This window comes from Salvia splendens, chromosome 4 (genome assembly GCF_004379255.2).
Source record: "Salvia splendens isolate huo1 chromosome 4, SspV2, whole genome shotgun sequence".
NCBI classification, from domain to species: domain Eukaryota; kingdom Viridiplantae; phylum Streptophyta; class Magnoliopsida; order Lamiales; family Lamiaceae; genus Salvia; species Salvia splendens.
The window spans coordinates 1,408,600-1,426,491 of NC_056035.1; the positions used below are offsets into that span (position 1 = coordinate 1,408,600).

The following is a 17,892-nucleotide window of genomic DNA, read 5'->3' on the forward strand; positions in this document are numbered from 1 at the left end:
CAATGTGAGCTTGTTTCTCATGCCACTAAGAAAGACTAGGAACAACTTAGTGTAAGGAGTGAACATGAATTGGGATTAGAGCTCTACCAATATTTGTTTGATAGAAGGTTTATAATTGTAATGGATGATATGTGGAATATTGAGTCATGGAATGAGATTCAACGTTTCTTTCCTAACAATGAGAATCATAGTCGAATAATGGTGACGACTAGGATCTCACACTTGGCTTCTCAGTTAAACAACCATTATAGCCATCAAATGGAGTTTCTTGATGAGGCTAATAGTTGGATCCTATTGTCCAAAACTGTGTCGAGGAACATTTTCCTCTTGAATTGGAGAAAATTGGAAAAGAAATTGCATACAATTGTAGAGGACTTCCTCTATCAATTGTTGTAGTTGGTGGTATTCTGAAAAATATGGAACACACCCACGAGAGTTGGGAATCAATAAGGAACAGCTTAACTTCAGTAGTAAATTAAGACAATAATAAGCATTGCTTAAGATTGTTGAACATGAGCTATAATCATTTACCAGTCTACTTGAAGCCTTGTTTCTTATACATGGGTGTCTTTGAGGAAGATGATGAAATTAGAGTCTCAACACTTGTTAAGCTATGGGTTTGTGAAGGATTTCTTAAACCTGTAGATAGCCAAAATTTGGAAACTATTGGGAAAGTGTTATTAAAGGACTTAGTGGATAGAAATCTCATTCTAGTCAATGAGTTGGGGTCCACTGGAAAAATAAAACTAGTTAAAGTTCATGAATTGTTAAGAGACATATGCGTGGATCAGAGCAAGAAAGAAGGGTTTTATCATGAGATAGGAGAGTCTAGTTCTCGAGGCATAAATAGCCAACGCCGCATTGTTATACGCAAGAACACTTCACATAAGAAAATTAAATCTGCCAGATCCTTCAAGTGATGATGTTGTCATGGAGAATCTCGTGGTACTTAAGGGAGTACTCAATTTGAAGTGTGATGAAGAGGTTGTTAAGAGAATTCCCAATATCAATAAATTGGAGATAATGTATAAAGGGAAAACAGGAACGAAGCATGATGATTATTGAGTTTGAGATTTCTTTTATTCTCATATTTTTGCATTATTTGCTTTTTTTCATATTAATGGACTCCAGGTTTATGCATAATCTCTAGGACTATCCAATGGGGTGTTCGGTTGCCAAGATTAATATGTATCATGTTTGGTTCATAAGTTTAAACCCTACAACTTAATCCTAGATGGATAGTCTCATGATAATTAGTCATAGCCTCCCCTCTAACTAAAATAATCCCACAACTTAATTCTAGATGGATAGTCTCATAATATTAGTCATGCCAACCGAACGCCACCAATACATACGTGCTTTGATTCACAACATTTTGCATGTCTTCTAACCTTTTCCAGTTGTTATCAAGTTCTTCTGTTTTAATTTAATTAAAATTTACTTTGAGATTAAAAAAAGCATCATTAATTCGAGTGTTTAATATGCCAAGATAGGAAACTATATATCAAAGTCTAAGTTTAAAAAAGTCCCTCTAATCTGACACTTTGAATTCATTTTGAGAATTTGATAATATATTTTATATTATAATAAAAATAAGTTCAGCTGTTTGCGAATACATAAACCAGTTCCAAATTTAGATTTTTAATCAATAATATTAATTTGATTAAAAAAAGTTAAAGTCTAAATATTGTTGGCCTATAATTTTCTGTTTGGCATAAAAAAGAGAAAAGTTAAAAGCTCAAAAACTAAAAGCTGAGGAATCGCGTACTTTTTTGTTCAGATACGCTATCGGCCTAACGCTCCGGTAGACTTCTTCAGAAGCTCCACGCACTCTTTTTGGCAACATATCAAGCAGTTGGCGTGCACTGGTTTTCACTGCTTTCCTCCAAAAATTCACTCCTTTTTTCCTGATTCTCTCGATTATTCAGCAACCAAAAAGGACTCCAACCCTGCGCCAATCTATCAGAAATCGGCGCACCCCAAATAAACCTCTGAAATAGTAGTATATCCTTTTTGAAGCTTGAATTCGAGCTGATTCCAACCCTCGAATTTTCCCTCCAAATCTCGAGCTGATTGCTGAGTCAGCGTGCAGTTTTGCTGGGTTGGGCTGTTCTTATAACTATGGGCCTAAATGTAGCTGCGTTGTTATCCAATTCAATTTAAATACATAAAAAAAGCAAAACAATCAATAATTAATTAGTAAAACCTAAAACTAGAAATATAAATAAAGAAAATTATCAGGGCTCGTGGCACTACATGTAGATAATAAGAGAAAGTTAAGCAGTCATTTTGTTTAGTTAATGTACCAGTATAATTTTAGTAGCAAAATTATAGTATTAACTATTTATTGTGATGCTTAAATATACGAATTTTCGATTTACTAGATTTTGCACATGACACTGAATCATACTATCAATTACCTAAATTAACTTTGACTTCGAAATACCACGTTGACTAAGTTTTAATAGTATAACACACAAACACAACGTTCTAAAATTGTTGATGTTTTTGTTAACGATGTAAGTACATTAATTTAGTTGAATTAGTATTTTGAAGAGGCATCAACTTTTGTTTAGTCTATATATCTAATTTTGCTTCGGTTTCCAATGTGATAGGCATATAAATAGTAGTCATAAATTTGTCTATGATTAGCGAGTGCATCGCGATATATATATATATATATATATATAGGGTTTTGATCTATGCAAAACTAGATTTAAATACAGAAACGCAGAACAATATCATAATTAGGTCACTTTTAGGTCATAATTAGGTAATTTTTAGGTCATGCTAACAAAGCATGACCTAAAACGATCTTAGCATGACATTAAACCCAAATATTATAATATGACCTAAAATTGCTTAATTATGACCTTCCGTGTTTTTTGTTAATTATTGACCATTAGATCATCTAATCCTAGGGCCAAGATTTGGTCTGCATTTCTGGATTTAAACACATACTTATTTTGATCATCTCCCTATATATATATATATATATATATATATATAGGGATGTATTCATTTCCTTTTCCTATATTTCCTCCTATTTCCTTCTTAATATCAGCCATTAGATTAGAGAAATGGACGGTCAAGATCAACATTGGGTAATTAATCCCGTGTTGCATTATTGGTCCTATTTTGTGCATTATGAGGGTACAATAGTAATCTAATAATGGCTGGAACATTACTAATGAATTGTAAACCGCTACGAATAATGCACCACATGGTAACGAGTAATGCATATAATTGACTATATAATGCACAATTTGTGAACTGCAATGCATACAAACAAGATGTGCTGTGTTATGATGTTTGACACTGAATTGTAAACCGCTACGAATAATGCACCACATGGTAACGAGTAATGCATATAATTGACTATATAATCACAATTTGTGAACTGCAATGCATACGAACAAGATGTGTTGTGTTATGAAGTTTGACACACGTTTCTTGTTTCCCCTAAGGGTTTAATAAGCTTAGGGGTTAGGGTATAGTATGTACGCATTAATAACAAATTATAAAACGATACGAATAATTCACCAAATTGTCACGAGTAATGGATGTTATTAACTATAAAATGCACAATATGTTAACTGCAATGCATACGAATAAGATGTACCATGTTATGATGTTTGACACACGTTTCTTGTTTCCCCTAAGGGTTTTATAAGCTTAGTTAGTCAAAAGTATCATTTTATCAACTCAGAGTATCATTCTATCCGGCAAAACTATCTTTCTATGCAATAAACCTATCATTTTATCATTTTATTAGTTAGTCAAAAGTATCATTTTATCAACTCAGAGTATCATTCTATCCGGCAAAACTATCTTTCTATGCAATAAACCTATCATTTTATCAGTCAGTCAAAAGTATCATTTTATCAACTCAGAGTATCATTCTATCCGGCAAAACTATCATTCTATGCAATAAACCTATCATTTTATCAGTCAGTCAAAAGTATCATTTTATCAACTCAGAGTATCATTCTATCCGGCAAAACTATCATTCTATGCAATAAACCTATCATTTTATCATTTTATCATTTTACGTGATATTTGGCGAAATTCAGAAATTAAATGAGGGAAATGACAGTTTTACCCCCGTGCTTTTTTTTATGAAGTAAATCTAAGTTTGAATCTCAGAACTATCATTCTATGCAATAAACCTATCATTTTATCATTTTACGTGATATTTGGCAAAATTTAGAAATTAAATGAGAGAAATGACAGTTTTAGCGCTTTTTTTATGAAGTAAATCTAAGTTTGAATCTAGACCGCGTGATTTTAAAAACATGTGGTCTAGATTTGGTTATAGGGTTATTACGATATTTAGGGGTTATCATATGATCACGACTCTATATATATATATATAGAGTTGTGATTAGGGATGTCAATCGGGCCAGCCCACCGGGTTTCGGGCCAACCCTATTCGGGTTGCGGGTCAATCGGGTGCGGGCTAATCGGGTTGTTATTTTTTCGGGTTATAAAAGTTCAGCCCTAACCCTAAAAGCTCGGGTTTCGGGCTAGCCCATCGGGTTAATCGGGTTGCTACCGATAAAATTAACATGCGATCAATCCAATAAATAATGGTAAAAATTAGTTATATTTATAAAATGTAAAATATTTAATTATAATAAATTTGAGATATATGCGTAAACTCAAATATTAACATGATCAAATACTAATATTTGAGATTTATGCAACATAAAACATAAACATCAAGAAATTTTAAAGCATGTTTAGAAATTTAAATATATTTTTTTAGTGAATTTGAAGTTTCTAATTCATTTATCTATTATTATATTAATAAAAACTTAATATATAATTTATATATTTAATATATAAAATGGAAAGTTATTTTTTCAGTAATCTGTATTATAAAATAATCAATGAAGTGTCGAATTAGAGTCAAACAAATAGAACAATATAAATTTTATCGGGTTTCCGGGCCAGCCCATCGGGTTTTCGGGTCTGGCCATAACGGGTTGCGGGTTAATCGGGTGCGGGCTAATCGGGCTGTAATTTTATCGGGCTGGAAATTTTCAGCCCTAACCCTATAAATTTGGCGGGCTATTCGGGTCAGCCCACGGGTTGCGGGCTAAATTGACATTCCTAGTTGTGATCATATGATAACCCCTAAATCACGTAATAACCCTATAACCAAATCTGAACCACACATATTTTCTAATCTTGTGGTTGAGATTCAAACTTAGATTTACTTCATAAAAAAAGCGTGGGGGTAAATATGTCATTTCCCTCATTTAATTTCTGAATTTCGCCAAATATCACGTAAAATGATAAAATGATATATGTTAGGTTTGTTGCATAGAATGATAGTTTTGCCGGATAGAATGATACTCTGAGTTGATAAAATGATACTTTTGACTGTCTGATAAAATGATAAAATGATAGGTTTATTGCATAGAATGATAGTTTTGCCGGATAGAATGATACTCTGAGTTGATAAAATTATACTTTTGACTGACTAATAAAATGAAAAAATGATATATGTTAGGTTTATTGCATAGAATGATAGTTTTTCCGGATAGAATGATACTCTGAGTTGATAAAATGATACTTTTAGCTTATAAATGTTAGGTTTAGGCCATCCACAACACTGTTCCTATACCGTTCCTATACGGTTCCTTAAACCACTATTTGAGGGCCCCACTGTACTTTTTTACTCCATTCCTTAACTAAGGAACGGAACCTGCAACCCTCCGTTCCTTAACCGTTCCTTAAATTACTATTCATTCAATTTCATTTTTTTTATTTCCAACCCAATTCAATTTAAATAAACATACTTTATTAAAAAATAAACACACTTTATTAAAAAATACACAACATTAAAAAAAATTTAAACTTTTAGAAAAATAAAAAGCACACAATTAAAATCCTAAACAAATAAAAAGCACACAATTAAAATCCTAAAAAAATAAAAGTACACAATTTTAATAATTTCATCCGCCAAAATTTGCCCAAATGTGCTCAATTAGATCCTGTTGGAGTTGGGTGTGGGCACTAGAGTTGCGTGTCCTTGCACGAATAGATAACCGTTCTTGTATAGACGGATGCGCTCCACTTCGAGGCGGACTACTTGCGGTTGAGCTTCCGGGGGATTCGTCGTCGAACCAATTTCCCGCCTCGGGTCCTTCGTCTTGGACAATCATGTTGTGCAAGATTATGCACGTATACAATCATGTTGTGCAAGATTATGCACGTATACAAGATTATCCATTAGTTTGATTAAATTTGGGAGAAGGAAAGCATAATTGATTTGAGATGAAAATTGGGGTGGAAATAGAGAGGAATAGATGTGTGTTTGTGATTGAAATGAGTATGAAATATGAGTATTTATAGAGTAAATAAATAAATAAAAAATAAAAAAAATACAAAACGGATATAAAAAACGGTCACATTACCGTTGCAAATTTTTTTTTTTTTATTAAATTCAATTTTTTTAAAAAAAAAATTGAATTATTGTGTCACCGGGACGAAGCCCACTCGCGGGGCAGCGAGTGGGCTTCACGCGTCGAATGGGAGGCCGCCACGTCGCCTCGGCGCGTGGCGGAACGTTTCGTTCCGCGTTCCTCCGGAACGGAACGCGGCACGATATGGGAACGGCATGGGAACGGAATGGCGACGGAACGAGGCCTGCAACGCGTGCCGCCGCGGAACCGTTCTGCCGGAACGGCATAGGAACCACAACGGCACAGCGTTGCGGGTGCCCTTAGTGCATAAAATGATAGTTTTGCCGGATAGAATGATACTTTCAGCCGATAGAATGATAGGTATTTTTGGTGTATAAAATGACATTTTTGTTTAATAAAATGATACTTTTACCTGATAAAATGATAATCTAAGCGGATAAAATGACAGTAACCTTTTAAAAATGATACTCTGAGTTGATAAAATGATACGTTTACTGCTTTATGATAAAATGATAGGTTTATTGCATAGAATGATAGTTTTGCCGGATAGAATGATACTCTGATTTGACTGACTGATAAAATGATATATGTTAGGTTTATTGCATAGAGTGATAGTTTTTCCGGATAGAATGATACTCTGAGTTGATAAAATGATACTTTTAGCTTATAAATGTTAGGTTTACTGCATAAAATGATAGTTTTGCCGGATAGAATGATACTTTCAGCCGATAGAATGATAGTTTTGCCGGGTAGAATGATACTTTCAGCCGATAGAATGATAGATATTTTTGGTGTATAAAATGACATTTTTGTTTAATAAAATGATACTTTTACCTGATAAAATGATAATCTAAGCGGATAAAATGACAGTAACCTTATAAATATGATACTCTGAGTTGATAAAATGATACGTTTACTGCTTTGTGATAAAATGATAGGTTTATTTCATAGAATGATAGTTTTGCCGGATAGAATGATACTCTGAGTTGATAAAATGATACTTTTGACTGACTGATAAAATGATAAAATGATATATGTTAGGTTTATTGCATAGAATGATAGTTTTGCCGGATAGAATGATACTCTGAGTTGATAAAATGATACTTTTGACTGACTGATAAAATGATAAAATGAGCGAAATTCAGAAATTAAATGAGCGAAATTTGGATACGTAAATTTTATCATGAGCGAAATGACATATTTACCCTCGTGTTTTTTTATGAAGTAAATCTAAGTTTGAATCTAGACCACGTGATTTTAAAAATGTGTGGTCCAGATTTAGTTATAGGGTTATTACGGAAATTGGGGTTATCATTATAATGCACCCATATATATATATATATATATATATATATATATAGGGTTTTGATCCATGCAAAACCATTCTTAATACAAAAATGCAGAACCAAGCATACAAAAGTCATTTTTAGGTCATTGAAAGCTTATTTTTACGTCATTATTGTAAGGATGACATGAAATGATCTTAACATGACCTCAAACCCAAAGTTTATAATATGACCTAAAACTGCTTTACAATGACCCTCCGTGTCTTTGTTTAATTATTGACCATTGGATTGTCAAATCTCATGGTCAGGATTTGGTCTGGATTTTGTATTGAGATCAAGTTTTGTATTGATCATTTTCCTATATATATATATATATATATATATATATATATATATATATATAGTTGTGATCAATGTCGAACCAATTTTAAAGACGGAACTAGAGATCAAATCTTGGCCATTAGATCTAGTTTTTTTATGAGATGTGCTGCTGTGTAATTTTTTTTCGGTCTTCATTACAAGTCCATTTTACTTCATTGTATAGGTTTATTACTTCATTTCGTACGTAATACATTGAAACTACAACATGTTTTTACTTGCTTCCAGTAGAATTTGAAATGATTTAACATATGCTTTATTCGAATTCATTGACCTGAGTTTTTACTTTATTCACATTAAAAAATGCAATTTATGCAAGTGGGTTTGTTACTTCATTCAGAAACGTTATTACTTCATTGGATAAGGTTTTTACTTCATTGGATAAGGTTTTTACTTCATTCCACTAGGACTTCAAATGTTTCTACACATACTTCATTCAAATAACTTATTACATCATTTCATGTGTTTATTACACCATATCAGCGTCGTGGCGGTGATGATAGATATTGTAGAGAGAAAGAATGGCATGCGACTGTGACACCGCATTTACGTACTGGAATGAAGTAATAATCCTATTGGAATGAAGTAAAAACCTACTGGAATGAAGTAATATATTCTAGAATGAAGTTAAATCTTCGTAACATGTTAGTATGACTTATTTACCTTCAAACGAATTAAAATAGACTCATGATAAAGACAAAAATAGTTTATAAATTTGTGCATCTCATCTATAAAAAATTAGATCTAAAAGCCCTAATTTAGTATGGTTCGATGGTTTGGCAATAAAAAGTGGATTTGCATATAACGAGACTCTGTCTATATATATATATATCTATATATATATATATATATATATATATATATATATGAGCAGGTTGAGGAGTGGTTGAGGAGTAGGAATATGCCATGATCAGTACCAATCAACTTGATCGTCATTAAGCATATTTTATTTTAGGAATGGGGATATCTAAAGTCAACACCCATCATTCCCAATCTCAGTTTCAACTTTCATAACTCATACATCAAATTCTTATCCACCATTCTCATAATTATACTTAGATCATGGCGGCTTATGCAGCATTGGTTTCTCTTCTGCGTCTCATAGATGACATCCAACACCATCATTCCCCACCCATCTCTCTCCACAAACACCAAATTCAATCCCTCACTGAAAATGCTCTCTCCCTGCAAAAATTTCTCAAAGATTACAAGTCCCCTGTTTCTGACAGCGGCGAAGCAGATCCATTGGAGATGCGTATAGCTGATGCAGCTTATGCTGCTGAGGAAGCTATCGAATCCCATATTGTTGACAAGATCCGGCTCAGTCGCTCTCAAGGTCCAAAGGATCTGGGAAATGTCTCATCATATGATGATGATAATGAACAGATCAAGTTGATTCAAGCTGTACAAATTGTGATAGAAGAAATGGATCGGATCAAGATAGTGGCGACGGAGACCAACACGGGGAAGAAGGTGGTGGTGCCCCGTGATCAACCGCCGCGTGGAGCCGTCCCTTCATCCAGTGGGAAGAAGAGTAGTGGCATGATGGTGTTCTCTGATCATGTCATGCGTGGGATCATGGATAAGCTCATGTCAAACGAATCCGGCCGCCAAGTCATCCCCATCACAGGTATGGGTGGAATAGGTAAGACTGCTCTTGCTCAAACCGTTTATTCACAAAAGGCTATTGAGGAGCATTTTAAAATTTGTGCTTGGGCTACTATTTCTGAACAATACAACACCAGAGAAATTCTATGTGAACTTGTTCATCAAGCCACTAAGAAAGACAAAGAACAATTAAGTGAAAGGAGTGAAGCCGAATTAGGATTAGAGCTCCACAAATCTTTGTTTGGTAGAAGATTTCTAATTGTGATGGATGATATGTGGAATATTGAGTCTTGGAATGAGATAGAACATTGCTTTCCTAACAATGGAAATTCCAGTCGGATAATGGTGACGACTAGGCTATCCCAATTGAGTTCTCAGTTGAACAATCATTATAGCCATCAAATGGAATTTCTTGATGAGAGTATTAGTTGGGTCTTGTTCTCCAAAACTGTGTTTGGAGAGGAACAATTTCCTCTTGAATTGGAGAAAGTTGGAAAGGAAATTGCATATAATTGTAGGGGACTTCCTCTATCAATTGTTGTAGTTGGAGGTATTTTAAAACATATGGAACGCACACAAGACTGTTGGGAATCAATAAGAAACAACCTAGCTTCGGTAGTCAATTTGGACAACGATAAACATTGCTTTAGATTGTTAAAAATGAGCTATGATCATTTGCCAGTCTACTTAAAGCCTTGTTTCTTATACTTGGGTGTGTTTGAGGAAGATGATGCAATTATTGTCTCGACTCTAGTCAAGCTATGGGTTTCTGAAGGAATTCTTAAACCAGCAGATGGAAAAAGTTTGGAAACAACTGGGAAAGGATTCCTAAAGGACTTAGTTGATAGAAATCTCGTTTTGGTTGATGAGTTGGGGTCCACTGGAAACATAAAACGAGTCAAAGTTCATGATCTGTTAAGAGACCTATGTTTGGATCAGGGCAAGAAAGAAGGGTTTTTTCATGTGATTGGAGAATCTAGTCCCCGAGGCATAGATACCCAACGTCGCGTTGTTATACGCAGGAACACTTCAAAGGAGAAAGTTATTGATGACTTGCAATATATGTCACATGCTCGTTCCATTATTTGCGAGCATGGGGAAGTTCCACCGTGCCGGAATATTGGATTGTTGAGGACATTACAAGCATACAAATTTCGTAGTATGAAAGACAAAAGACACAAGAATCCTCTTGTTTCTGGTTATGTTAACTTGCGGCACGCAGCTGTTGAAGTTGCTAGCACATCCTCAATTTTTTCGTCTTTCAATCGTCTTTGGAATTTGCAGACATTGATCGTTAATTGTGAGCATAGTTCTACTGCGCCCACTCAGATATGGAAAATGGCTCAACTAAGGCACATTAAGATTTATGGACACTTGCTTCTCCCAGATCCCCCAAGTGATGCGGTCGTCATGGAGAATCTAGTGGAACTTCGGGGAGTGCTTAATTTCAAGTGCAATGAAGAAGTGGTTAAGAGAATTCCCAATATCAGGAAATTGAAGCTAACATATTCAGGCAGCGGAGGGGCGGGCCATGATGATTATTATTGTTTGAGCAACATTAAATGTCTGTCTAAATTAGAATCTATCCGTGTCTTTACTTTGTCTGATTTTAGAGGGAATGGCTCTTTGTATAAGCTCAGCTTTCCCAAAACCCTCAAGAGTTTGAATCTTATGATGCCACGTGACTTTGAATGGGAAATGATGTTGGAAACGATAGGTTCGCTGCCCCTTCTTGAGAAAATTGAACTCACGTTAGGATGCTTTGGAACAGGCAAGTGGGAAATCTTTGAAGGCCAATTTCCTTGTCTCAAACACTTGGAATTTTCGTTGTGTGACAGCCTGAAACATTGGACTACAGAAGCGAGCTCCATTCTTCCAAGCCTTGAGAAGCTTCGTCTTGTTAATTTAAGAGGATTGGAGAATATCCCGATGGAAATTGGACACATACTGACGCTCCAAAACATACACCTTATTTATTGTTGCGGATCAGTGGTGAAATGTGCAAAAGAGATAGTAGAGGAACAAATGGATTATCAAGGGGACGATCTTCCCTTTCATGTTCACGTCAAGCTTTCAGCTCTTTTGAAGTATCCAGCACAAATGGCAGGTCCCAACTTTGAAGTTGAACAATAGTGAGTTTGAGATTAATTTTCTTTCATTTCTACAAATTCCATAGGAGCATTTTATTATGTAGCATTTTCTACAAATTCCATGCAAACTTCTTCAAGGTTTTTGCAATTGTGTCAGTTTATTTATAATACAAATAGCCCTTTCATATTTTGTTATTTTTTCAAGTTTAATTTAAAATTAACTTGCAGATAAAAATGCATTGTTCAGAGCGTCGCCGGAACTGAGAGAGGCTGTTACGGATATTTCATTGCCTCCCGGAGGAAAGGAGACCCAGAGCGTGGAGCACGCTAGGGAGACTGAGATGGAAGAGTCCTACGACACGGTCGAGAGAATGGAGTAGACGGCGACAACAACATCAAAGAAGGAACGTCCCAAGAGGCAGTTGCGTCGCCCGGATCGGCTCGGCGACTATGTTTCACGCTAGGCGTGAGCTATTGTAGTTAAGTACTCTCTCCGTCTCATTCAAAATGGTCACATTTCCTTTTTTGTTTGTCCCAATTAAGATGACCACTTTCCAATATTGGAAATAACCTTCTTTCTTCTCACCTCATTAAAATATTCAACTACTTTTTTCCTCTATACTTTATTCCACCTAACAACATTTCCTAAAATCTCGTGCCACTCAAGAATGTGGTAATTGAGCGGCATGGAGGGAGTACATTTTATTAATTAATTTAGTTATTATTTCATTTCCGGATATTATTTAATTATGTTTATGGGTCGAGCGGAACTATAAGCTCCTTTCTGGGTTTTCTTCGTTGATTCTTTCTCGGATCGTAGGTCGAATCAACCCTTAAGGTCCTTTGTCTTTATAAATAGACCTTGTTATTCTTTTTCCAAGTTATGAAATATTAACTAGTTTTGCCTTATTTTTCTCTTACTTTTCACGCAAGCAATTTGCCAAGAACCGGTTGATCGATGGGGCTGAGCGTCCCCACAACTTCCTTTATCGTTTAATCCTTAATAAGGGACGCATCCTGTCACGACCGTCCTTTCTGGGGTTAATAAATGCAGGTGGTCGTGACTAATGGGACTTTAAGAAAGAAGAGTTTTCTAGGGTTTCACTAAAGAGTTTAACCAAAATAATTGATATTCACATAACGAGGGAAATCCAATGTAAATGCTTAACATTTAAATCCAAAGTCAACCGTTATCATAAGTAATAATCTAAGAGTAAAAAGAGGTTCAAAAACATAATTGAGAAAAATAGTCATGATTCAACGGAAGCATTCAAAAGTAAGAGTGACGCAATATACGAAGACACGTCGACCTTTGGAGTTCAGAATAAAACAATAATTAAGGTTCGACTCAACACCACCCCAAGCTCGTCGCAGCTCAACTTGCACATAAGAAAAACACATGTAGGGCTGAGTACTATAAATACACAGTAGACTAATGCTGAAAACATAATATTTGTCAGGTAACCATCATGGTTTTAGCTTTAGAAAGGCCCGATGCACCAAAATATTTCATCATTCAAAATCATGACTGCGCAGTCATTTTCCCATAGACGTCAACCATATCTGCACATACATGACATGGATGTGGCTACAATCCAAGTCACTAGACCGGCCAACCCATAAGATGACACATGATCTACGTACCATAGGTGTACACTAATCCAAGTAGGGTTCGCGGCCCTACAAGGATCCGGATTCGATTTAAATAGCACATGGCTAAGCCATTCCAGATAGGCACGTTAAAATAAAAATACGGCAGGATAAACATATTGACATTTCATTCCCATCGATAAAATAGTTAGGACATTGTCTTTATTTAAAAGAAAGCCCCCAAGTGCTTAATCCAAAATCATGTTCTTTCTCTTGTGATCTCGGCTCATTTGCGAGGATTCACCTTTTGAATTTAAATAACACATAGATCAACACAAAGAATCAAGTCAATAAATAAAATGCAAGCATTATATGACTTCACAAATTTTGGCCTACACATTCCTCCGTATCTTAGGTGGTCCTCAAGTGCTCTTTACTTATTTATTTAATTCTGAACTCTATAATATTCTATATTTGGAATAAGAATTCTCTTATGAGAAGAAAAATATGTGTACATTGGATGTTCGGTGCATTATATGACAAATATATTTTTGTGTGATTTTAGGCTAAAATAGAGCATTATTCCTCAAGAGCCAACTCTGTTTAGAGGAAGTGTTAGAACAAACCTCGATCCATTAGGCCTTTACTCTGATGATGAGATTTGGAAGGTGAATTCTATCATTAGTAATTTGATAACAATGCATTTATTTTTGGTTAATCTGATTGATTCTTGATTTATAGGCCCTTGAAAAATGTCAACTTAAGTCAACAATCAGTGAACTGCCAAACTTACTAGAAGCTTCTGGTAAGACTAATAATGTAGCAAAAAATGAATGAATGGACGGATTGGTAGTGACTGAGATTGGTTTGATTTGATGCAGTGAGTGATGAAGGGGAGAATTGGAGCATGGGGCAGAGGCAACTCTTTTGCCTGGGAAGGGTCCTTTTGAAGAGGAACAAGATCTTGGTTCTCGACGAGGCGACCGCCTCTATTGACTCGAACACGGATGTCATTTTGCAGAGGATAATCAGGGAGGAGTTCTCCAAGTGTACAGTGATAACTGTGGCGCATCGCGTTCCAACTGTGATTGACAGTGACATGGTGCTTGTCTTGTCTTATGGTATGCTTTCTTCGTCCAGTATTATGAGTCTTTCTTTTTCTCAACATAAGTTTAAAAAGTGTTAGTTGAATGTGACTCTCACTTTTATCTGAGACAAAACAAACGCCAAAAAATATACTCCATGAATTTTGTTCTGTTGGCGGGGAGACGAAAATGATCGGACAGAGGTAGTACGAGATTAGAACATGGAGTGTTGAATGCTTATGAGGTTTGTTGAATTAATTGTAGGGAAGTTGGTGGAGTATGATGAACCTTCAAGGCTTATGGAGATCGATTCTTCATTTTCAAAGCTTGTGGCTGAGTATTGGTCAAGTTGTAAGAAGAAGTAATTTTATTGTAATTGCTTTTTTTCCATTTTTATTCTTCATAGGAGAGCTATATGTCTTAAAGAAAGTTCATAAATTTCAATTTTTTTCACACACTGAACCTCACGTTTAAAGCAGACTTTAACGTAGCGCCAATCTATCAGAATTCGGCGCACCTAAAAAAAACCTCGGAATTTTGAAGATTGAATTCAATTTTCCCTCCAAAATATCGAGCTGATTGTAAGTCAGCTTGCAGTTTTGCTGGATGTGGGCTCCTAAATGTAACTGCATTGCTATCCAATTCAGTTAGAGATTAAATTAAATTCAACCACAAAAAATTCAATAATTAGTGACTATTAACTAAAATCTAAAAACCAAAACTAGAAAATATAGATTTAAGAAAATCATTAGGACTTGTGCTACTACATCGCGTTCCAATTGTGATTGACAGCCACATGGTGCTGGTCTTGTCTTATGGTATGCTTTCTTCGTCCAATATTAGGAGTCTTTCTTTTTTACGACATCTATTAGTGGGAAGACTAAAATGACAAAATGAGATTTCTTCCTTCACAGTTGCATGTTTATGAGGTTTGTTGAATTATGTGCAGGGAAGTTGGTGGAGTATAATAACAATAACAAAATTGAGTTCAATAAATCCCAATTTGTCCCCCTTCACTTCAGATTTCTTCCCTCTATTGAACCTATGAATTGAAGGAGAGAATGAAATGAAGTTATTATTGTAAAATAATAATCCAGTTTGAAACTGTACAATTAAGTATTCATTTAAATTATATTTTTATTTCAAATTCTTTCTTTGGTAACCTTTATTAACAAGAGTGAAAAAATCATTTTTAACAGTTAAAAGGAACAAAAACAACATGCATAGCAACAATCTTCTTGAGGCATGTGGGGACCCTTAAAAGCTTAGCTAATTAATTAGAAATCATTTTAAGAAAGTGATGATTTAATAGTAGAGCTTAAAGTAAATCTTAAGTTCTTTTTTTTTTTTTATAAAGTAAATCTTAAGTTCAAACTTGGCAGACTTGCTTTAACAAATAAAAAAACGACCACAGTGGGAGTCGAACCCACGACCTTCTGATCCGAAGTCAGACGCGCTAATCCACTGCGCTATGCGGTCGTTTGTGTTCTTAATGAGCCAACATTTTATATAATAATTAATAAAATAATTTGATGGTCTTGTCCCAATTATCGCTGTCCACGTCGATGACGGTCTTGTCGAAATCCAACACGATCGTAATTCCGGCCATTTGTGAGGATGTTAAATCAAATATGACTTGAAATATTTGATGTGTTTTTTTTGTGGTGAGAAATTGAGGTTTTTGTGATGGGTTTATATAGGTGGAATTGATGGGTCTTTTGTACACGAATTTGCGAGTCAGATTAGGTATGGGAAAAGGTGAATTAAATAATATGCCAATGGAATATTACTCAATAGAGGCTGCGGTTTATTAAAGCAAAACACCTATTTCGAAAAATCAAATTTTATTTCTATTGATGTCAGTGAATCTGAGCCGTTGGATTGAGGATATGGGGTTTTGGCCACATTGGGTTTTACTATTTTACTACTGTCATTTTTAATTATCAAAACTATCACTTTTATATGAAGTTTGCACTGTTTAAATCCTATATTGTTTTTATTATATTTTGTATTTAATTTATTTTTGTGATGTATAAATCCTCGTTCTATTCTACATTTGCATTTATTCTTTTTGTGGTTGAAAGGGGAAGAGATTATGAAGTGAACCTAGCCACCAATGTGTATTTTAAGGCTTCATTTGTGTGTGGTCAATATAAGTTACTAAATTTTATATGAAAGGGATTACTTTGTCATAGTTTGAAGTAATTGTTTTATACTATACACTATGATTTATACTAGGAAAAGTAAGACGTGATATTTGAAATTGGACTTTTACGTGTTCATCGTAGTAATAGTAATACTCCATCTGTCCCGTGTTACTTGCACTATTTTCCTTTCTGGGCGTCCCAAGTTATTTGCACTCTTTCCATTTTTAGTAAAAATTATCAACTACAGCGGCAATTGTTGACTTTGCTATACACTAATTCCTTAATCTCCGTGCCGAAAAGCAAATATGCGAGTAGCCCGGGACGGAGGGAGTACTAGAATAGAATGACGATAAATAATTTGTATAGTTTAAATGAAATGACGAAGCACTTAATCGACAAAACATTTTTAATTTTCAAATCATATGTTTGATTACACAAACACAAGCAGAAAAGATAATGCAAAAAAGTGTGTAGATAAAGTGGGATGGCTCAAAAACGTTCCTATGTGGTGTAGAGATAAAAAATATTAGCCAAAGAGAGTTTTCAAAAATGTATCCTAATTGTGTTTCAGTACCCATTGTTATTTCATTTGTTTTCGCAATTTCCGTATTTGTTTAATTTTATTGAAATTTTGGTAAATTTTAGACACCCTTTGATTTCGTTCTTATGATTTATGAATGTACTACTACTAAACATTCATCCTCTTTTACCATGAATATAAACTATCTTAAATTGTTTTTGCACATCTGAGTTTATTATTATTATTATTATTATTATTATTATTAGCAAGTAAAATATGCTACAAGTTGAATTGAATTTCGTTTAAAGGGACCACGCATATATATGTGATGAAAAACAACTTACAAACTTTTGGATATATACACATCTTTCTCATTAACCGGACAAAAAGCACAAAAACAGGTGGTGAAGCAACACACCACAATTGAACTAGTTAAATATTCTTATTAATTGAGATGTTATAATTGGAAATTGATTAATTTAACGCCTATTTGAAAATTAAAAAAAATTAATTGATGAATTGCTGATTAAAGGTTTTTGGATGATATTCTAAAATTGTTCAAATTCTCTATATTCTAATAAAAGAAAGGCCAAATTGCTCAATGCGGTGTGGTGTGGCTTGGCTTGCAGAGCGATAATTTGTTAATTTCAATTTATTCTATTTAATGTTAGTGCATCATCAATGGGAGTGGCACGGATGAGTCGATGGAGTGACGCGTTGCATGGGGTGCAAGGCGGATACAAAAAATAATAAT

General features: G+C 34.6%; 2 protein-coding genes and 1 non-coding gene across 5 annotated transcripts; 2 read left to right on the forward strand and 1 right to left on the reverse strand.

The window, feature by feature from the left end:
• Nucleotides 1-9,009: 9,009 nt before the first annotated feature.
• On the forward strand, nucleotides 9,010-14,924 carry LOC121798121 (putative late blight resistance protein homolog R1B-16). 3 transcript variants are annotated; one of them, XM_042196968.1, is made up of 6 exons: nucleotides 9,010-11,838; nucleotides 12,025-12,275; nucleotides 13,952-14,054; nucleotides 14,128-14,191; nucleotides 14,268-14,507; nucleotides 14,736-14,924. In XM_042196968.1, coding segments are annotated over exons 1-2 (2,679 nt in total). In that variant the 5' UTR covers nucleotides 9,010-9,160; the 3' UTR covers nucleotides 12,026-12,275; nucleotides 13,952-14,054; nucleotides 14,128-14,191; nucleotides 14,268-14,507; nucleotides 14,736-14,924. The 3 variants fall into 3 exon arrangements, with proteins under 3 accessions (XP_042052902.1, XP_042052900.1, XP_042052901.1); XM_042196966.1 differs by having other exon boundaries at nucleotides 12,025-14,054; XM_042196967.1 differs by having other exon boundaries at nucleotides 12,044-14,054.
• LOC121799827 (ABC transporter C family member 8-like) lies at nucleotides 14,294-14,836 on the forward strand. The gene is made up of 2 exons (XM_042199326.1): nucleotides 14,294-14,507; nucleotides 14,736-14,836. The coding sequence occupies exons 1-2, from the start codon at nucleotides 14,294-14,296 to the stop codon at nucleotides 14,834-14,836; spliced, it is 315 nt and encodes a 104-aa protein (XP_042055260.1).
• Nucleotides 14,925-15,876: 952 nt separating the features above from the next.
• TRNAR-UCG lies at nucleotides 15,877-15,950 on the reverse strand. The gene has a single exon. It is a non-coding gene; the product is annotated as a tRNA-Arg (tRNA).
• Nucleotides 15,951-17,892: the final 1,942 nt, after the last annotated feature.

Excerpts from the sequence above, each read along its gene's own strand:
- LOC121798121 (XM_042196966.1), top strand. The coding sequence starts at position 9,161 with ATGGCGGCTTATGCAGCATTGGTTTCTCTTCTGCGTCTCATAGATGAC.
- LOC121799827 (XM_042199326.1), top strand. The coding sequence starts at position 14,294 with ATGGGGCAGAGGCAACTCTTTTGCCTGGGAAGGGTCCTTTTGAAGAGG. Across the intron at positions 14,508-14,735 it reads GGTGCTTGTCTTGTCTTATG|GGAAGTTGGTGGAGTATGAT; the intron begins GTATGCTTTCTT and ends AATTAATTGTAG.